The 24,368-nt window shown below is 38.4% G+C and overlaps 1 protein-coding gene across 9 annotated transcripts in view; it reads right to left on the reverse strand.

Moving 5' to 3' along the window:
• ank2a (ankyrin 2a, neuronal) overlaps window positions 1-24,368 on the reverse strand; it is a 79,010-nt gene that overhangs the window by 28,138 nt on the left and 26,504 nt on the right. For 3 of the 9 annotated variants that reach the window (XM_008417070.3, XM_008417093.3, XM_081608898.1), the window contains 31 exons: window positions 24,200-24,298; window positions 23,910-24,107; window positions 23,708-23,806; window positions 23,492-23,590; window positions 23,308-23,406; window positions 22,403-22,600; window positions 22,201-22,299; window positions 21,931-22,029; window positions 21,653-21,850; window positions 21,464-21,562; window positions 20,886-20,984; window positions 20,650-20,748; window positions 20,418-20,516; window positions 20,251-20,323; window positions 20,048-20,098; window positions 19,294-19,420; window positions 19,119-19,197; window positions 18,928-19,031; window positions 17,136-17,171; window positions 15,487-15,711; window positions 14,076-14,174; window positions 13,444-13,598; window positions 13,140-13,351; window positions 12,550-12,757; window positions 12,191-12,287; window positions 11,853-12,081; window positions 11,547-11,672; window positions 11,334-11,456; window positions 11,176-11,208; window positions 11,067-11,088; window positions 413-8,986 (listed from right to left, as the gene is read on the reverse strand). In XM_008417070.3, coding sequence (XP_008415292.2) covers window positions 413-8,986; window positions 11,067-11,088; window positions 11,176-11,208; window positions 11,334-11,456; window positions 11,547-11,672; window positions 11,853-12,081; window positions 12,191-12,287; window positions 12,550-12,757; window positions 13,140-13,351; window positions 13,444-13,598; window positions 14,076-14,174; window positions 15,487-15,711; window positions 17,136-17,171; window positions 18,928-19,031; window positions 19,119-19,197; window positions 19,294-19,420; window positions 20,048-20,098; window positions 20,251-20,323; window positions 20,418-20,516; window positions 20,650-20,748; window positions 20,886-20,984; window positions 21,464-21,562; window positions 21,653-21,850; window positions 21,931-22,029; window positions 22,201-22,299; window positions 22,403-22,600; window positions 23,308-23,406; window positions 23,492-23,590; window positions 23,708-23,806; window positions 23,910-24,107; window positions 24,200-24,298 — 12,157 coding nt within the window. The remainder of the gene's footprint in view (window positions 1-412; window positions 8,987-11,066; window positions 11,089-11,175; window positions 11,209-11,333; window positions 11,457-11,546; window positions 11,673-11,852; window positions 12,082-12,190; window positions 12,288-12,549; window positions 12,758-13,139; window positions 13,352-13,443; window positions 13,599-14,075; window positions 14,175-15,486; window positions 15,712-17,135; window positions 17,172-18,927; window positions 19,032-19,118; window positions 19,198-19,293; window positions 19,421-20,047; window positions 20,099-20,250; window positions 20,324-20,417; window positions 20,517-20,649; window positions 20,749-20,885; window positions 20,985-21,463; window positions 21,563-21,652; window positions 21,851-21,930; window positions 22,030-22,200; window positions 22,300-22,402; window positions 22,601-23,307; window positions 23,407-23,491; window positions 23,591-23,707; window positions 23,807-23,909; window positions 24,108-24,199; window positions 24,299-24,368) is intronic. The other 6 variants (XM_017305054.2, XM_008417190.3, XM_081608894.1 and 3 more) reach the window with 5 other exon arrangements.

Below are 24,368 nucleotides of genomic sequence, written 5' to 3' on the forward strand. Positions count from 1 at the left end.
ACTACCTAATCACATAAACAAAACCAAACATGCTTGTTGGCCATTAGTGTAAGCAGTGTTGTTAATGTGTCAGTCAATATATGCAAATGGTTCACTGAGTTGATTAACATTAGTAAAAGTGGGTTATTAGTACATAATCCCAACATTGCAATAGACTTGTATCAAAATTTTCTAGTTTCAGTCTTAGAATTGCTTTGTCCTCAGACACAGCAATAACTTACCAAATGTAATACCCACGTGCACATGGACACAAACAAAATATGGCAACAATATAAAATGGGAAGAAACAAATCCCAATGTTGAAAAAATAACAGTAAATGGGTAATGGAGAGAATCTTCTCTAAAAAAAAAAACGGATCTCGTTGCTGAAGAGAGAAGATAGATCAAAAGCCTAATTCATCTCAAACCATACCTGATGTAAATTCTGGAGTCTGATCATCACCGATTCTCTGCATCTGAGTTTCCACTGTGTCATCCCAGGCAGGCCTGGACTCAAACACATCCTCTGTTCCGCAGGATGGATGTACAACTGGCAACTGACTGCCATCAGAATCTGAACTTTGGGAGGCTGGGATGTCATATGTAAATATAACAGAATCTGAACTCATGTGACTAGTGCTGCTCATTTCATCGGTCTCTAAAGAAGACCTCACAGATGTTTCATTTATTGGAGGAGAACTTGAAGAAATCCAATCAGCTAAAGCTTTCTCCTGGATAATGGTAGTAGGTTTGGAAGGAGGAATAGTTAATATATTAGAGGGTTGAGTACTCTCAGAATAACTCCTACCTTCTTTACTAAAGGCCTTAGTTGTGTTATCCTCAGATCTAGTTCTACGACTAAAAGTTAGGATTTCTCCTGCTTCTCGAACTTGAACAAGCTCTGAAAGCTGTGGTTCTCTCACTGATATTTCCTCTCTATCTTTGGGGGTTTCTTTGAAATCCAGGGGTGGGGGTGAGCGTTGATGATTTCTCATTTCTATGACTGAGCATTGGTCTTCATCTTCATCAAGCTCATCATCATCATCAGATGATGAGGAATCTAAAGAATTCTTTTCAGATTCAGCAGATGCATCTAGCTGAAGGTCAGCTATTGTGCTGTCCAGATAGTCCAGCCCAAGGTTTTTGAGACTTTCAGCCTCTGTTGAAATATCTGTAAAAGCATTTGGAGAGGTAAGGTTGGGGTTTGTAAGGCTACACAGATCCACATTTTGAAGCGATTTCTCAAGCTTTGACTTTTCAAGAGAGGCTTTTGTCGTACTTTTGGATTCAGGACTGGATGTTACATCACAGATATCTGGAGTTAGCTGTGATCTTGGGGTCCCTTGAAGAGTTGTGTCTGAAGCAGTTGTTTCCAAAACAGCCTCCTCAACTGGATATTCCTCGACATGAAAGAATGAATATGATTCCTCTTCCTCATCAAAGGCTCTTCTTGTCATATCAATAGCTCCACCCCGAGTCATTTCAAATAGCTTTCCTTCCTGAAACTGAAATGGACTGGGGCTTTTCTCCCCACCTGGTGTCTGCACAATTATTTTTTCAGGTTTTGTTGTGTCCTCCAAAGTGTCAAGAGGCACTTGTTGCTCACCCTCAGTATGTTCCCTTAAGGTCACATCATCGTAACTGCAACATAATGTGACGTCTTCTACTTCAATAGTTCCGTAGTCCTGGGGTTCATTGTTAAACTCTGAATCATCTGTTAATACTGTCTCATTTGCAAAGCCACTGGATAAGGTATGTTCATTTCTCACAGTGCAGGGAAAAGGTGCTTTTGCTACTTGAGAACTCACACCTTCTCTCATGTCTTTGTGTATTTCTGCTACTTGGGGCACAGAGACACTTCTCTCAGGTTCCTCTTTCTGACTTGAAATTACACACAGTGAATTTTCAACTGGCTGATTAGAGCTTTCTGCTACTTGGTTTTCAGAGCTTTGGTGTAGCACATCTGTTAAGGAAGCCCTTGTAGCTGGGCCAAAATTTAGATCCACTGCACTTTCATCAGATAGAGAAGGGACATCTACCAATTTGTCTTTCTTCACTTTGGATTCATGTTCCATTTCATCAAATGTTTTGATCTTTACAGCTATTTTAAACATCTCCTCTTCTGGAGTGTGTTGTTTATTGGTGGTGTCATTCTCACTGTCATTACTACCAAGAGAGTCTTGCCTAATGAGTGTGTGAACACCCTCGTTTGACCACATACTGAACCCAGTTAATTCATGTGTAGACTGATCATCCATCACTTTACTATCCACTTGTGGGATTACAGTCATGTTTTCTTGTGTAGTGTTGCCAGATTCCTCTGTATAAATGGATTTATCAGAAGCAAAACAAGCTTTGAGCTGGGAAGCATAATCTTCATACACAGCTGTCTGTACTGGCATTTGAAATGGTTGTTCCTTTGGTTGAGTAGGACTTCCTTCAAGAGAGTCTTGACATGGAGATTCTTTAGTGGGGCTTGGCTCAATGGAATCGGGAGACTTTGATGATCTGTCTTCCATAAGAGGACTGGACTCTAATGAATCCTGATGGCATGGTTCCTGATCTGAGTCATCAAACCCCTGAGTCTGAAGGCTGCCTAAATCAGATGGTCGTTTTAGTGTGCTATGAGTACTTGAAACTTGAAAAGACCCCTGTATGTTGAGATGTGATGAAGAAGCTAAACTTAAATTATCTTCAACCTGGTCTTCTGAATCATCTTTCGCAAGTTTTACTTCCTTACAGCTTTCACTTACCAGATCTTCCTCAAGATGACTTTGACTTGTCACTGGTTTATGTTTGAAATATTCATCGAAGTCACTACTGAGATGGGACAACATGCCTGACATATCTTTCTCAATTACTCGCTTTTGTGGGCTTCCTTTTCTCTCCATATAAACTTGTTCAAATTGGGCCTCTGAAAAAGATGATTGTGTTAGTTCTTGCACTACATCTGGGTCAGCCTGAACACTTTCCTCTTCCTTAGGTTTGTCTTCTGAATGATCTTTTACCAGTTTTGTTTCTTTGCAGCTCTCATTTACCAGATCTTCCACTGGGTGACTTTGTCTCGACACTGGTAATTGTTTGAAAAGTTCATCCAGGTCACTACTGAGATGGGACAACATGCCTGACATATCTTTCTCAATAACTGGTTTTTGTGGGCTTCCTTTTCTCTCCATATAAACTTGTTCAAATTGGGTCTCTGAAACAGATGTTTTTGTTTGTTCTTTGACTACATTTGGGTCAGCCTGAACCTTTTCCTCTTCCCCAGGCTTGTGTTCTGAATCACCTTTTGCCAGTTTTATTTCTTTGCAGCTCTCATTTACCAGATCTTCCTCTGGATGACTTTGTCTTGTCACTGGTATTTGTTTGAAATGTTCATCCAGGTCACTACTGAGATGGGACAACATTCCTGACATATCTTTCTCAATTACTGGCTTTTGTGGGCTTCCTTTTCTCTCCATATAAACTTGTTCAAATTGGGCCTCTGAAACAGATTGTTTTGTTTGTTCTTTGACTACATTGGGGTCAGCCTGAACATTTTCCTCTTTCCCAGGCTTGTCTTCTGAATCATATTTTACCAGTTTTGTTTCTTTGCAGCTCTCATTTACCATATTTTCGTCTGGATGACTTTGTCTCGACACTGGTATTTGTTTGAAATGTTCATCAAGGTCACAACTGAGATGTGACAACATGGCTGACATATCTTTCTCAATTACTGGCTTTTGTTGGCTTCCTTGTCTCTCCATATAAACTTGTTCAAATTGGGCCTCTGAAAAAGATGATTGTGTTAGTTTTTGCACTACATTTGGGTCAGCTTGATCACTTTCTTCTTTACCATGCTTGTCTTCTGAATCATCTTTTACCAGTTTTATTTCTTCGCAGCTCTCATTTACCAGATCTTCCTCTGGATGACTTTGTCTTGTCACTGGTATTTGTTTGAAATGTTCATCCAGGTCACTACTAAGATGTGACAACATGCCTGACATATCTTTCTCAATAACTGGCTTTTGTGGGCTTCCTTTTCTGTCCATATAAACTTGTTCAAATCGGGCCTCCGAAACAGATGTTTTTGTTTGTTCTTTGACTACGGCTGGATCAGTCTGAGCATTTTCCATTTTCTCAGTCTTGTCCTCTGAATCATCTCTTGCAAGTTTTATTTCTGTGCAACTCTCATTGACCAGATCTTCTTCAGGCAGATTTTGTTGAGACACTGGCATTTGTTTTATATTTTCATCCAGGTCAGTGGTGAGATGTGACAACATGCCTGACATATCTTTCATGATTAGTTTTTGAGAACTTCCTTCTCTCTCTGTGAAGACTTGTTCAAATTGGACCTCTGAAACAGATGATTGTGTTAGTTCTTGCACTACAGCTGGGTCAACCTTAACATTTTCCTCTTCCCCAGGCTTCTCTTCTGAATCACCTTTTGCCAGTTTTAATTCTTTGCAGCTCTCATTGACCAGATCTACCTCAAGTAGACTTTGTCTTGTCACTGGTATTTGTCTGACGTATTCATCTATGTCACTACTAAGATGGGACACCATGCCTGACATGTCTTTCATGATTATTGGTTTTTGTGGACTTTCTCTTTTTTTGACATAAACTTGTTCAAATTGGGTCTCTGAAACAGATGGTATTGTTTGTTCTTTGATTACAGCTTGGTCAACCGTGACATTTTCCTCTTCCCCAGGTTTGTCTTCTGAATCACCTTTTGCCAGTTTTGTTTCTTTGCAGCTCTCATTTACCAGATCTTCCTCTGGATGACTTTGTCTTGTCACTGGTATTTGTTTGAAATGTTCATCCAGGTCACAACTGAGATGTGACAACATGGCTGACATATCTTTCCCAATAACTGGCTTTTGTGGGCTTCCTTTTCTCTCCATATAAACTTGTTCAAATTGGGCATCTGAAGTAGATGTTTTTGTTTGTTCTTTGACTACGGCTTGGTCAATCTGAGCATTTTCCATTTTCTCAGTCTTGTCCTCTGAATCATCTCTTGAAAGTTTTATTTCTTTGCAACTCTCACTGACCAGATCTTCTTCAGGCAGATTTTGTTGAGTCATCGGTATTTGTTTGACATATTCATTCAGGTCACTACTGAGATGCGACAACATGCCTGACATATTTTTCATGACTGTTGGATTTTGTGCACTTCCTTTTCTTTCAACGTAAACTTGTTCAAATTCATTCTCAAATACAGATGTTTGTGTTTGTTCTTTGACTACAACTGGTTTAGTCTCAAGGTTCTCTATTTTCTCAATCTTGTCTTCTGAATCGTCTCCTGCAAGTTTTATTTCTTTGCATGTCTCATTTATCAGATCTTTCTCAAGATGACTTTGACTTGTCAATGGTTTTTTGATGATATATTCATTCATGTCACTACTGAGATGTGACAACATGCCTGACATTTCTTTCTCTATTGCTGGCTTTTTTGGGTTTCCTCTTCTCTCCACATAAACTTGTTCAATTTTGGCATCTGGGTCAGATGCTTTTGTTTCTTCTTTGATTACAACCTGGTCCGTCTGAACATTTACCTTTTCCTCAGTCTTGCCCTCTAAATCATCTCTTGAAAGTTTTGTTTCTTTGAAGCTCTCAATTACCAGATCTTCCACAAGATTTATTTGTCTTGTCACTCGTGTTTCTTTGACAAGTTCATCCAGGTCACTGCTCAGATGTGACAACATGCCTGACATATCTTTCTCAATTACTGGCTTTTCTGGGCTTCCTTTTCTCTTATCACAAACTTGTTCAATCTGAGTCTCAAACACTATTTGTTCTTTGACTTGAACTACATGAGTCTCCGAGTTTTCCTCTCTGTCGCTTGAAAAATCTCTTACTAGCTTTATTTCTTTGCATTGCTCATTTATTAGATCTTCCTCAGAATGACTTTGTCTCATCATTGGCTTTTCTTTGAGATATTCTGCTAGGTCACTGCTGAGATGTGACAACATGCCTGTCGTATCTTTCTTAGATACATAATATTCTGGATATATCTTTCTTTCCGTATGAGTTTGTTGGCATGGAGTCTCCAAAACTGAAATAGTTCTTTGTTCTTTCGGTGAAATCACAGCAGTCTCTGAGTTTTTCTTTTCCTCCATTTGTTCTTCTGAATGATCTCTAGACAGTTTTACTTGCTCATGGAGAACATCTTCCAGATGGCTTTTTCTTCCCACTGGCGCTTCTTTAATGTATTCATGAACATCAGAACTGACATGTGAAAACATACCTGACACATTTTTTTTGGTTTCAGATTGTTGTAAACTTGCTCCTTCTCTTTTGTATTCTTGTATCAACCTCAAATGGCCAATTTCCTCTGTTGTGTTTTCAGATGCACTACTTTCACTATCTTCATATGTTTGGTCTTTTTCCAGTTCACTCTTTCGTTTTTCACCTGCCCCCATAACTATATTTTCCTTTGTCAAAACTTGTGTTCTTTCACCCATCGATGTTTTTTTATTTTCGTTAGATGTTGATGCTAAAATGTCTTCATCTGTTTCTTCAAGTACATCTGTTTCTTGACACTCCTGATCAATTTTATGTTTTTCAAAAGACTTAATCTGTGGGCACTGATCCAAATCCTTTCCCATTAACAACAGTGTCCCTTGCATGTCCTTTTCTGCTGCAGATGCTTGGTAAGATGTTTTCTTCTTCGTCTGGATTTCTTGAAGTCCTGGGTCCCTGATGATGGCTTCTTTTTCTTCTATGTCAATTTGTCTATAAAATATGTTGCTTTCATAATCAGCCAATACATCTGCCTCAAAAATATTCTTTTCTTCTTTGGTTTCACTTATTGAAAGACTAAAAGTCTTTTTATTTCTACTTTGGTGGGTGTCACAAGTTTGTATTTCTCCTGACCTAGAAAAGGAGGAATCAACACTCTTGTCTGAGATTTCATCCTTGGGTGTCCCAGGAAGGTCGGAGCTGATGTCTCCCACATCGCAAGGACTGTCAAAGTCACCAGGTGATTCGTCCCCTTCAAGGGCCAACGGTTGATAATTGACATCTGAAACTGTATGAGTCTGTCTAAACAGCTGATATTCGGGATTTTCTTCCAGTTCAGCCTTTATGTCAGCACTGAAGTCCTCAGAAGGTCTGCGATCAGGGCTGATTTGCATTTCCTCAGATAAACTCCTAAAAGTGCTTAAGAAGGATCCATCTAACTGCATTTTCCCTGGGCTTTCCTCTGACAAATCTGACGCTTCTTTCTTAAGGCTAATATTTGTATCATTGAAATCCATCCTCTCCATTTTTTCATCAGTATTTCTAAAATAGGTCACATCAGAACTTTGTTGAGATTCATTTTTAAACTTGTTCTCTTTGTTTACTGGTTGGTGAACTGGAGTAAGGGTTGGAATATCCTTCTGTGTTTGAGGAGCTGCAACATCACTGGTTTTAATATTTTGAATGTGTCCATGTTCAGCTGAAGGGTCCTGGAATGTTTTCATTAGTTCTTTCACAGACACAGTGGGCTTACCTTGCTCCTCACCTTGGCAACAGATATGTACTGTCTCGCTTTTAACAGAATCAGGACGTGGAGCTGTTTTTCCAAAAAGAGAACCATCTGAAACTGCTGCTTCCTCAGATTTACGTCGCACAAAATCTGCTCTTTCATCTTCTGTGCTGTCATATAAGATGGGGTCATCTTGTGGACTAAGAACTGTGAGGCTCTGGTCCTGGGATTCAGATTCAGACACAAAATGTGTGTTAGAAGACGCTATGTCTTTGTGTTGTGAAAGTCCTGTGGTATTTTGTGGGAAATCCTGTTCTGATTGGAACATTTTCATCCTCTCCTTCACAGACAGTGTCTCTTTGTCTTGCAGCTCTTTGTCTCTGCACTCTGCCAGTGGGCTCTCATTTCCAAAGTCATATTGAACTGTATCAGAAAACTTTACTGTTTTACCATTGGAAGGTCTTTCTGATATCAGTATGGTCTTCTCAGTCGTGTTTCTGATTGAGCTAAATTGTTCGTCTTTCATGTCCATCTTATCCACTTTATTCACATCCTCCTGTTGACTGAAAATGACAGGAATCTCATAGGTTGGACTCTGCTCTGTTGTGAGTGTCTCTTCGGTATCTGTAAGCTTGTATTTCAATGTTTCACTGTGAGAAGAAAGTAGTGCCTTATGCTCAAAAAGCCCATATTTACATTTTGATGGGTCCTGTCCAGTCTGAAAGGCTTTCATTAGATCCTTCACTGACATAGTCTCCTCTAATCTTTCTGTCTGAGATCTAGGAGATTTAGGGGATTTGGGAACTTGTGGAAGTTCTGGCATGACATCGTCTCGTTTCATTGGGATGATGGAAGATTTCTCTGCACATGCTACACCTTGACTAGTTTTTTGCATGTCCTCCTGTTCAACTTTGGTTTGTAAAGCCTTAACCTTGTCTTTTATGGACCCTATCGGTGTCTCAATAATTAAAGGAGAAACAGGGGGCTGAATAACTGAGCTAGCTGAAACGCTCTCTTCAAGAATAACGTCGCCATCCAAAGATTCCTCAGAGCTCACCCTTTCCAGCTCCCCCTCAGAGCTGCTACACCTAGACAGCTCTCGTTCTCTAAGCTTTTTCCTTATAGGTTTTTTGATATTTGGGGGACGCTGTTTGCTTTGTAGTGCTGTTTGCAATATAGTATCTTGACCAGATGTGTCTTGGACAAGGTCTTCTTGTGAACTACGTCTCACAGCAGGTTCAAAGTTTTCTCCCATGTCTGTGCTGACTTTCGAGACCATGGCTGTCCTTTCTTTCACTGACATACTGCTATAAATGAGGTTCTCTTCTTGAATATCTCCAGTCTTTGCAGATCTATCTTTAAAGTGTTCCACTGCAGCAAATGACTCTTTTTCAACCAGCACTACAGCTCTAGCTCTCTCCTCATAGACATCTATTGGAAATACTGCAGATATTCTGACATCTGATATGTCAGATAGAAGGTCTGGACTTGCAAGAGTTGCAGGATCAAGTGGTTGATTAGTTCTCAGTGAGAATGTCTCAGACTCAGATTCATCATCTTCAAAGACAAAAAGTTTAATAACCAAAAAGGGAAGATAACATATGGGACAAATCAAGTGGGAAAGAGAGACATTAGAAAATCGTCATCAAGACAATGCCATTAAATATCCATCTTCAGTTGACAGTGAAAGAAGAAGTCTGACAGGGCAGAAGATAAGAAAATCTTGGATAAAAGGCCCAACAGGGTAGTAGTCCAGAAAGGTTTGAAATAAAAAAGAGGAGCAACAGCATAAGCAAAAGCCAACAGGAGAAAAAAAATAAGGCAGGTAAAATGTAGACAGGAACAATGAGAATCTGTTGTGTTTTCTACACGTTTTGGAATCTAACATGAACAAAATAAAAAAGCACAGATGTAACAAAGAAACCTACATGTGAAATGAACAGACACGACAGAATAGCAAACATCGTCAAGCCTACTTTTGAAATAGTCATGTATGACTATAATATTACATCTTAGGTATGAATAGAAGAGAATTACAGTGCAACTGAAAAAGGAGGTGCTGTATAAACCAAGCAATTCTATGTCACTGGTAATTTGCTGTTTTAAAGCATCAATCTCAGCTCAAGACAAAAGTAGCATCATAGATCGATACCTGTTGTGAAAAGCATAGTTATATTTTTATTTAGAAGAACTGCAGATCTATATTAGACAATAGTTAATTTGAAAAAGGTTACGGTTTTGTGACTTTATGGCCCATACAAAGAAATGATTGCAATGTAAAATAAAACAAATGAAAGTGGGGAAATGTTCACTTGCAGCTAGCATTCAGTGCAAGGAAGATTAGATAAAATGTGTGATGTTAGTTAGAATACAGTTTTGTACATAGTCGGAATTAGAGAACAAACAAGATGGTATTGTTTATTAAATGCAACCCAAAATTAGAGAAAATTGAAACATAAAGTTTTTTTTTTAACAACTAAATAATGATTTCTTCATTTAAATTTACTTTAATTTTATTGGACATAATCTATCCAACAAAGCTACATTAAAATAAAAATTATTTGTCAGTAAAATTTTTTTTTTGCCAAACTATACAACCTAGCAGCTGTTTACAGTAAAAAAAAGTCAAATAATCAATTAAACAGCTCAGCATAGCTAATAAAGAAAGTTTAATTATTGGAAAATTTGAATGACTATCATAGTTTCAAAATTATTCAATTCCTTAAAGCATCTTTAGTAGAGTACCATTTAGTCATCATGATCTGCTGCAAACATGATGCATCTCCTTATGGACAAAGGACTCCACTTTACTAATATCCTTAGATTTGAGTACTGCCACTGCGTTTTGCAAGTCCAGCCTGAAAATTTCAATGTAACTCAGATACAAAAGGCCATTCAAGTATCTTCCAGGATATCTTGTGACATTGTGACAGGTTAATTAAGTGTGCAGTAAAATCATTCAAAGTAAGTGTAACATAATTTTTTTAATATATTATTATATTGGCTTAATCTTATTTTCAGAATTTATTTTAAAGCTTTTTTTATTATTTTTGGGTTGTATTTCTGGGTAGGGCAAATAAATATTTTTAACATGCTGCTAATAAAACAGATGAACGCATGCAAACAAACAAAAAGAGGTCAAAATGAATACTTTTTATATTTTGTTAGGACCAAAATAATTGTGCTCTTAAATTGACTAAGTTCTTAAATTGAATTAATCAAAGTCATTTTAAGCCAAAATGAAAAAAGTATTGTTTTGACCTTAACCAATGATTGGCTGTTAGAAAAATCTAACCAGTGAAAAATGAAAAATGCTAAGAGATGGAGAGGGTTAGTAAAGTCTGCAGTGAGGGAACACAGCCATAGCATAGCTGCCATCAAAAAACATGTTACTACACACTGTTAGTGGAGCCAGACAAGAAGCACGGTTCTCACACTAGTCTATCACACTTAGCAACCAACAGTTAATGAAATGTCAGTTAATGGACTGTTCTAAGATTTAGATTTCTTTACAACAAATAACTGAACAAAATTTGGTCTCAGTTAAAGGTATGTATCTAATCTTTCTGTTTTTGTCTAAAAATTTAATATACACGTTTTTTAAATTTGGAATAAATATCACTGAATAAAAACTTACATTTCTTCTCACTCTTCTCACTCTGAAAAGAAATAATTTAACAGTCATTGTTATGGCCTTGTGATTTAATATTTTTTAATTTGAAACAGCACACAAAACATTTAAATACCTCATCTTCCCCATCTTGATCTGAGTCAGACTCCTAAGGAGAATAAAAAGAACAACATTCAAGTCTCTATGCTACTAGAAAGAATGCATACTTCCTAGTTACGCATTCATAGAATATAAACCAATTATAATTGTTCCACTTTAGATATTTACACTCACTTTTGAGTATGTTGGAAGAGTGATGTTAAGGTTGCAGATGGCATTGTGATGAAGGCTTCGGTATGTGCGTGGTTCTTTAGTGAAGGACAATCGTCCACAGGGCTCCTGGGCAGTGTCACGAATCTGATCATTGGAGACATTATTGAATTTAGAACACATCCATAACGATCCAAAAAGGCACTTCAGAAATGTTAGCTTGTTGTATGATCATACTTTAATAAAGAGTGCCAGTCTGTTCTCTTTAAAAGCAAAGAAACTGAACACATGGTGCTGTCCACTCTTGGTAAGGGGTACAAGGTTTCCGAAGCAGTCTGCATATATGGGTTTTCCCTCCAGCACCTGTATGTAGATAATATGTGAAAATGATATGAAATATGATCATCTTTTAGTACAACATTAGGAAAAAAAAAAAAATCTTGGTTGTATTTAGTTGTCAATAAAAATTGTCTTCTATCATTTCTTATCCTATAAAACCTTTTCTCAAAGATTTCCCTCATTTTAAGTATTCATTAACCGCACCTCAACGTCTCGGCTGCGAGCTACTTCGGTGAAGTTTTCTTGCTGTTCCAAGGTTTTGTCCATCTTGTCATCTGTCATGCAGAAGCACCGCAGCCGTGCCTCAATGGGGTCCAGCGTTTTGGCAAAGATGACAAACTTAGCCATGTAGGGTACGCAGATGATTTCTCTATAGAGCTGTGTCCCAAAATTAACAGACTCCTGGGTCTGTCTGCAGTCTATAAGCCAGAACCTGTGAATTTCAGTCAGTAAAAAGCATTTAGTAACCAGAAGACTAAATAAGGAGCTTACAAAACAACTTCAGTCCACACCAACAACCTTCAAAAGAGTCGCCAATTTACCTTGCTGAAACATTGGTGGTGAAGGAAACACACTGGTTAACAAAGGTGAGTGGTGTGGAGCCGGTGATGTCTTCCCACTGTGCAGGTGTGGTTCCACCTAAAACACACAACAAGTTACATGAGGTGTAACATCAAATTTGATGCTATTAATAATAGAATGGTTATATTAAAAAAAAACGCTTTAATGGATAAAAGCAAAGACAGCAGTTCATACACCAATAAAAAACAATATAAGTTATGATTTTAGGTGTTTTATAAGTGGTTCACAATAAATAAAACAGATGGGTTTTTTAACAGGTATTAAGTTGTTATAATTTCAAGAACTTTACTATAATAGCTCAGATTATTTGCCATGTTACCTGTTATACTGCAGAGCAAACGTAGAGTGGGGGTCTCCCCACTGAACATGGCATTTGGCCCATCAGTGTTGGAGCTCTTGGGGATTGGAATTGTCATGGTGATCGGTTTGTGAAATTTCCTCCGTCTGGGTTCTAATGTAACAATTGGGCTAAAAGTGGCTTTGTTGCCAAGACTCTTTTTCACCAGCTCCACATCAATAGGCTGAGCCTAAAAAACAAAGAGAGGCAAAATGGGTTAATAGTGTTCTGTAAACATGAAATGGCTTACTACTGCTCCACAGTGTAAACTGTAGAAACTGATGGTAATAAAGCATATGGAGGCAGTATGCAAATGTGTGCATATAAGCAGGTAAACATTGTGATCACCATAGGCAAGCATAATCATAACGAAATGTAGCATTTTATATGATGTGAACAATTCATTTGTCTTCAATCTTTAACTAAATTTGACAGGTATTTTTGCCTGGATATTCTGAATTTCATAGTGCTATTAACTAAGCTAAAAATACTGACCTACATTTCCTAATGAATAACACAAAGTAGCCATAAATCATAAAGTGACCAGACAATTGCTCCTTAAATTAACGCACCTGTAACCCGACTCTGATCTTCTTAGTGAGGGCACCTTCAGGGAAGACAGCCTGAACCTGGGGCACAAGGGTACTACTGAGCACGCCACCCTCAGGACCAATCAGATGGCTGTCCTGCTTTATCCTCGATACCACCGCGAAGTACTGAGGGAAGTCTCTGGTGATGATTCGGCAAATTCTCTTCTTTTCAAGCTCTTCGGGGGAATCAAGCTCTATGAACGGTAAAGACAAATGATCCCCCTTATTATTTACTCACTTTACCCATTCATAAATGGATATATGGATTATTGCCATCGTTTCTTACTTTCATCCATGCCATTAAGGATCTGGTTCAGCTCTTCCTCAGTGAAGTCACAGTGGTGTTCTTTCCAGTTGTCTCCGGTTTCACTCCGCAAGATCACAAGTTCCCTCTCAGTGCCCCGAAGAGCGGCAAAATGGGGAATCTCTACAATCACAGGCCTGGTGTGGAATTAAGAGGTGAAACAAACGGGAAAAAAACTAATTAGAAAATATAGAAGTCTGACGGGGCTTTTTGGATGTAGATACAATTAATGTTAAAATAAACCATCTTATAAGCAATCACATAAAATCAAAAAGGAATTCATGATGTAGGTTTGAGGAATTTTGATTTCATGCTAAAACGATCATAAGAAATAATTAAAAATAAAGATTACGGACAGCATCAACTCCATATGAGATAAGCAAATGCAACTAAGACAGACATGGAAATAACTGAGCAACCCAGGATCCTCTCGCAACAAGACATTGTTTTGAGTAAAACAAAAAAAAAAATCTATGAAAATCAAGAAACAGTAAGAACTTAAACATTTTGTAAATAAAAAAGGATGATCTTAAAGTAATCATAGCGGGAAAGAATGAGTGCTCATGTGACCAGGATTCCAAGGTGGCAGAACGCCCCCCGTCCCATGATCCTACCCGAGGAACTTTGTTCCTGGAGGACCCAGCTGCAGGATGCGACTGACCAGGCTCTCGCCCTCATTCAGAGGGGGAGGAGCAGTGGGAAGATGTAGCTTACTGATTCCATACGCAGCACAGAGGAAGGAGTGAAGAAGAAAAATTTGAACACACCACACCACTGAGTAATTCACACTCATCCAACCAGATACACAAATTCTAACAAACACACATACATATATACAAGTAGTGGATTAATTTGCAATGATCTGCATAAGTTAGGAGTCTAATTCAGGCTCATGATCTTTAAAAAACATTTCTGAAGGATGAATTAAAGAAATTCCATCAAATAAGTGAAAGGTTTCTTGATGTTTATCAAAACTTATATTCATATACCCAGCAAGAATAATTATAAATAATCAATGTTTACTTTTTCTCCCAATTACAATAAAGCTGGGGTCTCCAACTTCGAGAGCTACTGTCCTATAACTTTCAGGTGTATTCCTGCTCCAACACACCTGAAACAAACGACATCCATTTGAGTCAGAAATTCACCTAAAAATTGCAGAGCAGTAGTTCTCAAGGATTGGATTTGAAAACCCCGGCGCTAAAGTCCATTTTGTGATGATTAATCGGAATGAAAAAACCCACACACATAATAATAATAATAATTTAAAAAAAAATAAACGCTAATTCTAAACATCACAATAGGTTAGAAATGTTTTTTTTTATTAATGAGAAATAAGCATTCAAAAAATATATATTTTTAAGTTTATTTGATAGGGACATACACGCGACAACAGACTGAACAGAACAAGTTTGCGTCAGTGCAATAGCAAGAGCTAAGTAGCAGCACTAGATGGGCTTTTAAACAGCACATCTTAAAACTAGTACAAATTGAAGTAATATTCATTTAAAATAGCACAACATAACACAACAAATACACAAACAGTGTATCTTGGCTTCCCAAGTATTCCACTTTTGTCAAAGGTTTATTAGGTCTCTGGTGTTAAAGAAACGGTTTCTCAGGATCATTTTGAGTTATAATTTGAATTGGCTGTGGAATCTCCGTAAATTCCTCGTTACGGATCCGGAATCATTTGAAGTGCTTCATGGAATTTAATGGATTTGGAGGAAAACACATAAACCTTTGTAGAAATGTTATGCAGTAATAAACAGAAGTGACAAAGCAAACACAAAAACCTTTTTCACGACTCAAATCTGGTATATCGGACTTGGACTAGTCAAAAGCATCTGGTTCTGTTTCTTTGTCTTCTTTGAGTCAAAACTCAGCTGTTCTGGGAGTCAGAGCAGCCAAAATAAATCAGCCGAATAAAATTACAAACCTACTTTTCACCTTTTTTGTGTTTTTTTTTTGTGAAAGGTCAAATCTGAGTGTTTGTGGTCATTACGTACTTCGACATTCACCTACCCCAGGAACTGAGCTCCAGTCGGTCCGACCTCTATGATGCGACCAGCAAGCCCCTCGCCCTCCACCATGGGGGGCATGGAAGCCAAGCGATGCCTCTTAACCAGTCTGCATGTTACGCGGGTGGGTGCCGAACACTTCCTTGGTGGCACAATGATCCGTAGGCCATTATGACGACAACCACGCATAGCTCCACCTCTGGCATCTACCATGAAGCTAACCAGGAAGCTAGAGGTAGAGGGCCCAGGAAAGAGCAAACTGAGTTTAAATATAATATTTCCATCAGTTGTTTAGTGTGTTGGTAAATCTCCATGCAAACAAATTGAATGGAGGAGAAATAGAGACATTTACAGTAAATGGAAAAACAAAGATTTTCAGCTCATATTCACATATCTACATATACTGTATAAAAGTCACATGACTTTATTTGTACTACGATCTTAAATTATATCAGATTACATGTTTCCTGTTTTAGGTAAAAATTAGAAGTTACAAACATTTTCTTATGTATTTGACATAATTCTGTTTCACGCCTTTGTGAGATGTTTTTGAAATCATTAAACAAGGTTCTTTCAGTAGTTTGGGGGAATTTTAGACTATTCATGCCGATAAAACAGCTGTGCCATGTTTGTAGGCTGCCTTCTTTACACGCGCCTTTAAATTTGTCTGAATACATACAAATTTACTGATTTACGAATGAGATCAGGCCTTTGTGATGGCCGTTCTATAACATTGGTTTTATTGTCACTTGCATCTAATTTCCATTGAGCGGTACAGAATGGACAGGTGCATCACACAACACAGTCAGTCCATTGATTGGGAGACAGAAAAACATCCTTGCTTGTGTCAAACATGAGACATGTTAGTATGTGAAAACTGCTCGATCTTGCTTTTGGAGAAATAGCTTTTACTTTAAGTAAAAGCTATTTTATTCTACCAGCCTCTGTCGGTAGAAGACTTGTTTCACTGTGGGTATTAAAAAGTTTTACCAGTTAAACCCAGCATCTTAAAATACCCTTCTTAAATAGTTTCATGATGTCACATGAGGAAGGACAGGTGTCTTGAAATACATCTACAGATGGTCTTTGGATTAAGCAATATTTTGTGAGTTAGCCTATCAGAAATGTACAAATCCATGACATCTTCTGTCCTATTGCACATTTGAAGGTATAGCAGTTAAAGTGTATAAAACACTTCCGCCCTTGAAGAAAAAGATACCAAAATCAGTGAAGGAAGACAGACATGCATGTTTTTTATGCAGTCTATGTAAAATGTTAAAGTTGTATTTTTGTAACTTTAAAACCTGGAAAATTCTTGCATGACATTTTTAAACTGAATGTTTTTATACTTGAAAATGACTGATTACTGCTATGAAAACTTTGTTTAAAAAAATAATAAGGCAGAACTAATTTTTTATAAGTACTACAAATATTAATAGTATTTTTCAACCACAGATCCATAGATTAGTAGATTAAAAAAACTCAAAGAATAAAGAAACCCCACAGTTATAGTTTTTATTATTTATTTAAAACTAAATCCAGGTCATATAAACCCATGCATTGATAAACCATGCAAAAAATAGTATGGGAGTGAGAGAGTAATTAAAACTGGACTGAAGTAATCAGATACAAGCACAAAATCAAGAGTATCACCTGCTGTTGTCATGGTCTAGGCATGGAGAGGAACGGCTAGAAGCAGAACACAGCAGTGACACACAGACACCCAAACAGAATCACAAGAGGACAATGGAAAGAAGTAACAAGAGAAAAAGAGAGTAAAGGATGAGTAAAAGTGGAAACAAACCCAACCAGACAAGAATACACACAAGCATACTAGTACACATCAAAAGTGCAATATTTCTTGCCAGTCATCTCTGAAAGTGAAACTCGTTTATAAAATCATCACACATAGAATAAAATAGTCCAAGCATTTGTTTCTTGTAATTTTGATGATTATGACTTACAGATAATGAAAACTCAAAATTTACTGTCTGAGAAAATTAGAATAATGTGGAAAAAAAATTATGGAAACGTATGAAGTCACACCCTATTCAGCAAATTAGCTCAATACACCTGCAAATGTTTCCTGAGCCTCTAAATGGTGTCTCACTCTGGTAGACTGTGTCAAATACAATTGACATACTCTACCGATTGTGACATATCCAGAAGACAGTCAGTGGAAAAGTCCAGAGCCAAGTTTTCAAAATAAATTCTGCATTTCATTTGAAAATCAAAGTCCAAGGGTCTGGAGAAACAATTGAGTGGCACACAGTCCATGTTGTTTGAAGTCCAGTGTGAATTCTCTGCAGTAAGTGATAGTTTGGGGTGCCATTTCATCTGCTGGTGTTGGTACACTGTGTTTTCTGAAGTCCACAGTCTAATGTAATGTTCTAATTTTGCAAGACACAGATTTTATTTATTTATTTTTTTTACATGTAAGCCATAATTCGCAACCAGTACAATTGCAAAATACAAAAGCTTGAAATACTTTACTCTGTGTAATGAATCTTTATAAAATGATAGTTTCACTTTCTGAGGTGACTGATAGGAAATATGATAATATTCAAATTTTTTGAGATGTACTAGTACATGAAGAAAAAAAGAGAGCACACCAAAAATCTAAACTGCTTGGTTATTTCATAATCCAAATGCTGGGGATATGTTGTTAGGACGGAAGTTGGGGCGTTTTCACCAAAGATTGGGTCAAAACTTGAGACCCAGTTTGATATTCATCGGTCAACAGCAGAAATGCTTTTAAAACTGTATGCACATTAATTGTGAAGCTGTGACAGTGACGTCAGAGCTCTGGGTGATCTGACTGGTTGGGAGCGAACAGAGCTTTGTAATGTTCACAGTTTGAGTCACCGCTTTGATAAGACGGGTCTTTGCTCATGTTGCTGTACGTACAAAAATAAAGCAAACATTTGCAAGTGGATACATCACCAGAACCCTAATGTAACTATATTAGATCTAAATGCTTCCTCTCCGGGTGTGTAATTGCTAAATTAATGTTTTGATAGAGAGCAGTATTCTCTCTATTACTTAAAGGTTGTAAAGTTGTTAGATATTGAGTGGGTTAAATGTAGAGACATGTATTGCTTTTTGAGCATTTAAATCAAAAATTAGAACCATTTCATCAGGCCATTTTTTTCTCAATGTTCTTATGGTGCTGGTATTTGAAGCTTGTTCTTTTATGCTAACAAATATATTTGTGTATTTAAGTGTATTGATCTAATGTTAGCATGATGCAAAGTAAGCTAAAACATTTATTTTAGTGTATGACTTGGTCCAGAAAATGCTGTAAAATCACTTTGACAAATGGGTTCAAAATGAACGGGAATTTCTTGCATGTAGCTTTGTAAAACTACATCAAAACAAGTACAACGTTTCATAAATTCAATAAGGTATGGGAATTCTCTAGGTGTGAGGCAGTGTGTTCCTATACCCTGAGTGCAGCAGACTGGAAGACAGCATGACATTATCGAGATGTTCAGCACCCCAGCTCAGACGGAAAGTTTCCTTGCCGTTCTCTCTAGACAGTGTTGATACCTAAAAGACAAACATCATCTGGTCAACTGGATTTTTAAAAAGACAGTCTAATAGAGTCTTGCAGGATGTTGCTCCATGTTCCCCCACCTGGTGGCTCGTCAGTATGTCTTCGAAGAGAACGTCCTCCCTCTGATGAAAGCTTTGGTGAATAGGAGTGTGCTGGGATCTGTCGGAAAGCCAAAACTTTTGACTATAGTTGGAAAGTGTAGGTGATGTGGCATCCCATGCATTGGTTCTCATTCTGCATATATGGTTTTATCACCTGTCGAAGTTGTGGCTCATATAGCTGAAGCTGTCCAGATAATGTCCTGGCAGAGAGTCGTCCTGCAGTTTCCATATGTCCTCTGCTCTCAGGTACTCCGCACCGTCCCCTGTCATTGTGTCCTCACCTGGAGACAGAGGCAGAATCATATCGTTAACAATATAATGGGAAAAATGATAATGTGAATTACTATTAATCTTATTACTAACCATTGTCTGAAATTTTTCTGAACACTAATGCACAGTCTTTCAGGATCTAAAGCAACAAAAGTATGATTGGGACCTATTACTTTTATCCACCTTTAACACTGTTGTGCTTTTCTCGCAAAGCTCAAACCAGTTTCATCAGCAAGCCCCCACAGTTTTAAGTCCTTATTTTTCAAATGCCAAACATTTCTTCTAAGTTATGAGCATTCCAAAAAGTTTAGTGGCCATCACAAATTTGATGTCAAATCACACAAACCTCATGACAAGATATAATTGGTGTAAATTAGAGCATGCTCCAATTTTCATCAAAACTATCCATAATCTGTTGTTATCAACTTCATAGTAAAATGGAATTCAACAGTAAATTCAGTTAGTACTGTGGCATTATGGTCATAAACACAGGAAAAAAAGAGAGTGAATATTTAAAGAACTTAAAACTCCAAACACACCCAGGTATTATTACAGGGCCTAGTAACCTAAAATCCACTTTGTTTATCTTCAAAAAAATGATGTATCACTGCACACCATGCTGACAGAGCATATAGTACCTTCCAGTGCTACTATCATCTCAGAAAATGCTTCATCTTCCACCTTCAGAACTATGGGACATATATTTTTAAATGCATGTGTCGACAAATACATAATTCCTGTCTCTGACTAAATTAACACAGATTGTATCTTCTCTGCAGCCTTGGTTAATTAAATTCATTTTTAGGTGTCAGTCGTTACATGGACTTTTGATGTAACTCACCTTCCTCATCCGATACATCTAGAATCTCTGTCATGGTCTCTGGAACGTTGAGTTTATGTTTCTCTGTCACCGTCTGCCATGGCACAGGCAGAGAAGGTATGGTACATCAAACAAAGGTTAGATTACTAAAGATTTGCTTCAGATGTGTAACGATAGCATAAACTCACAGTCGTGGTGGTGATGATCTCTTCTGTAACCACTTTCAACGTGTCAACCACAGAGATGTAACCCAGGCGTTTGGCAATGGACAGAGCAGTGTTCCCGTTCTGCCAGAGCAAAGAGACAGGAATATTAAAAAAGCAGAATCATGATTAATATTATCAATACGTAATAGTATGTGGGATTATCAATGTAATGCCAAATATGAGAGTCAATGAAAGGCATAAATTTCAGTCTTACTACTGTGGTTGTGTTGGGTTTGGCCCCATGTTGCAGCAAAACATTAATTATGTGTGTGTTCCCTTGTTGCGCTGCCTGGTGAAGTGGTGTGTAACCATTCTGTAAACCAAAACAAAAACACAAAGGACAATTACATTCAAAGGCTTTACTATCACAATGAAGTCAATACAAATATAAAAATCAGTGTATTTTGTTTTACGCTAAGTTTTTATTCTTCAACCCCAAACAATTTCTACCTTGGTTTTGGCATTGACGCTGGCACCTTGCTGTAGCAGGAAGTTCACCATTTTGACATTTCCGTAATGACATGCTACTATCAGAGGAGTGTATCCAAGCTGCAAAGGGAAGGAGAACGAGAACAGGATGAAATGATTTCCAGACATGGCTGATTATTCTGCCTGGGTGCAAAACCAAGTAAAAAGAAGAAACTCTTAAAAATTGTAATACCTATATCTCAAAATTCTGGGAAGCTATTCTGTGGACCAACAGAGACCAAAGTGGAAAATTTTGGAAGTTGTGTGTCTTGTTACACATGGACACAATTGAGATATTGTGGTTTGACCTTATAAAGACCACTAAACCTTGAAAGCCTTGTACTTTATCTGTGACAGTTGTTAGGTTTAGGGCTCAATTACTTTTTCCATTTAGGAAATTAAGAATAATTAAGAACATCAGCTACATTTAAATCAAGGTAGTGGATATACACACAAAGTACATGTAAGCAACACATAAACTTAGGTGTAATTTTATATGATCACATTCCTTAGTATGTTTGCTGCTGTGGTTTGGAGTGCATCAAAGAGTGTGTTCGCACTTTAGTTTGCTGGTCCAGGTTCGCATCATGTTTGGCCAGAACCTCTGCTGCATTGACTCTGTCCTCCTGGGCTGTGAGATGCAAAGGAGTGAGTCCGTTCTGTAACCCATAAAGCACCAGATTCTCACAGTGAGTAACAGCAATCAACAGTAAATAAAACAAAAACCATCAGCTTGTTATGCATCAGACCTTGGTTGCTGTATTGACATGAGCTCCTTTGCGAAGCAGCAGGCTGACCATCTCAGCATGTCCTTCCTGGGCTGCCAGGTGCAGGGGACTGACTCCCTGCTTGGTCAGAACATTGGTCTCTGCTCCATACTGCAGCAACGCTAAAGCAATGTTGGTCTGGTTTTTCTTAGCTGCAATGTGAAGTGGAGTGTAGCCATTCTAGACAAGATGGAAGGTTGACAGTTCATGATGTAATAAACTACATTTGAAAACCATGCGCCTTTTTGACTTTCACCAACCTTTGCAGTGGCATGCGGTGATGCCCCTTTATCCAGCAGCAGCAGAGCCACCTCCTGGTTGTCATAATGAGCTGCTACATGTAATGGAGTCAGGCCGTTCTGTGAAAAAAGACATCCTAGTCAATTATATTTAAAATAGAATAACTTAGTTTTGCAGTTTTATTATATAAATTTACATTATTCATAATGAGTAATATTTCGCAAAATAATCCACTGCGTTTTAGAGACGCAAACTATTTACTGAATTGCAGCTCTAAATTTAATGCTGACCTTCCCAGCATCGTCTGGAAGTGCTTTCCGTTGAAGGAGAAGGTTAGCTACATCAAGGCTTCCATATTTGGCTGCTACATGTAAGGGAGTGAATCCTTTCTGTGGAAATTGAATTGGAGAAAATCCTTATTTCCAGATTGTCTTTTTCGACATGCTGAGAACCGTCTCGGTATGCAGACATCATCCTCCACCTTCCACCTACCTTGGTGGCCAGCGAGTGCGAGGCTCCTGCCTCCAGCAGCACAGCCGCTGTCTCTACCTGACCCTCCCTGGCTGAAATGTGGAGAGGGGTGTAGCCGTTGGTGGTGGCAGCATCCGGGTGGGCCATGTGCTGCAGGAGCAGTTGGACAATATCGGTTTCACCCAAACGAGAGGCAATGTGGAGGGGTGTCTGGTCCTCCTGTGGGTAGATGGAGAGAGGGAGAGAGAGAGAGAATGTGTTTTAGCAAAGCCATAATGTCAGAAGCAAAACATTCTTTCTCATTTAAAGGTCGTAATGATAGTGTAATTTGTTTGGATTATATGTGATAAACCAGTACAAAATAGCATGTAATCGTAAAGTGTAATAAAAATCCAATGCTTGCTGATTAACTAATCAAACAACCTACAGGCCATTTGCTTTTCTATTAATCTGGTATTGTGGGAAAACCACCAAGAACAAAGATGTAACAGAAAAACAGCCACAGAAAGTCCCATTAACAGTTTTCTAAAAGCCATGTAAGGACACTGCAACACATGGAGGGAGGTGCTCTGGTCAGATACATGTAAAATGCTCTCTGTGACCACAAACTAAAGCTGCACATCACCACTACCATGCATGGCAGCACCATAATATGATGAAGTTTTTCTGCAGTAAGGAAATGCAAATGCTGACTCGGTTTTTTAGATCTCTATTAGTAAAAAAAATGAAAACAATGTTTTAGTTTTTATTCTCTGGACAATTGAAGCTCTACATTGTGCATGTCTGTCACATAACTAAACAAATAAAACAAAGCAGGGCTTGTCTTTAAAATATCAAAATATGGAGAACGTCAAGAAATATGAGAGTTTGAAACACTATAACAGTTTTACAGAAAAGTAAAGTGATGGAACTGGGAGATGCCTCACCCTGGCCATAGCATCCACCAGGGCTCCATTTCTCAACAAGCAGCGAACCACTTCCATCTGACCTGCTCGTGCTGCCATGTGGAGCGCTGTCTCACCACGCTGTCGAGCAAAATCACAACATTTAGCAACATTAAGACACTGCGACGAAGGAAAAACCGACCACTTACTTGCAAAAACTACTCACAATGTTGCGGATGTCAGGAGAGGCTCCGTTCTGCAGCAGCAGCAGAACAATGTTGAGGTGACCCATGAAAGCTGCTACATGGATGGGTGTCAATCCAGACTGAGATGTGAAAGACAGAGAGGTGAAAGAGCAAAGACTGGCATCAGGTGAAAGTGCACAGAGTTGTGAACAAGCACTTTTTCTATTTCCTTTTCAAAAAATCGAGCAGAAACTTACCTCAGTAATGGCCTGGATGGAAGCACCATATTTAATAAGGAGCTCCATCACTTTCACTCGATTTTTCTTGCAAGCAATATGGAGAGGAGTAAATCCATTCTGGCAGAGGGAGAATCAATAGACAATCATTTTTGTTTTGCCTCTGCAGTTATTGCTTGCATAAAGTCTAAAACAGCTCCTCCATGTTGATTTGATTTCTCACCAGCGCTCTGGCGTTTGGATTGGCTTTCTTGTCTAGGAGGAGCTTGGTGACTCTGTAGTGGCCACAGTGAGCGGCAACATGCAGCGCCGTGAGGTAATCGAGAGTAACGTCGTCAACAGGCGCCTTGTGTTGCAGCAACAGTTTCACACACTCTATGTGGTCTCCCTGGGCTGACATGTGCAGTGGGGAGAGTCCGTTCTGTATGGTGCAAGAATATATGCAAAAAGTAAACAAGAAGGCGGCAAAGAAAATGCCGATATGAACACAGTGAAGGAAGAGCATTATTTCACCTTGGTTCTAGCTAAAATGGGTGCTTCTCTTTCCAGCAGAAGCTCCAGGGCCGTGTCATGTCCACTCCTGGCGGCACAGTGTAGAGGCGTCAGACCGTCCTGTTGGGCAATCACATAAAGCCCACATGAATAATGAATCAGCAAATGAAAATTTGAGAAGCATGTTGTG

Source organism: Poecilia reticulata, chromosome 1 (assembly GCF_904066995.2).
Source record: "Poecilia reticulata chromosome 1, P_reticulata-male-v2, whole genome shotgun sequence".
In the NCBI taxonomy this organism is placed as follows: domain Eukaryota; kingdom Metazoa; phylum Chordata; class Actinopteri; order Cyprinodontiformes; family Poeciliidae; genus Poecilia; species Poecilia reticulata.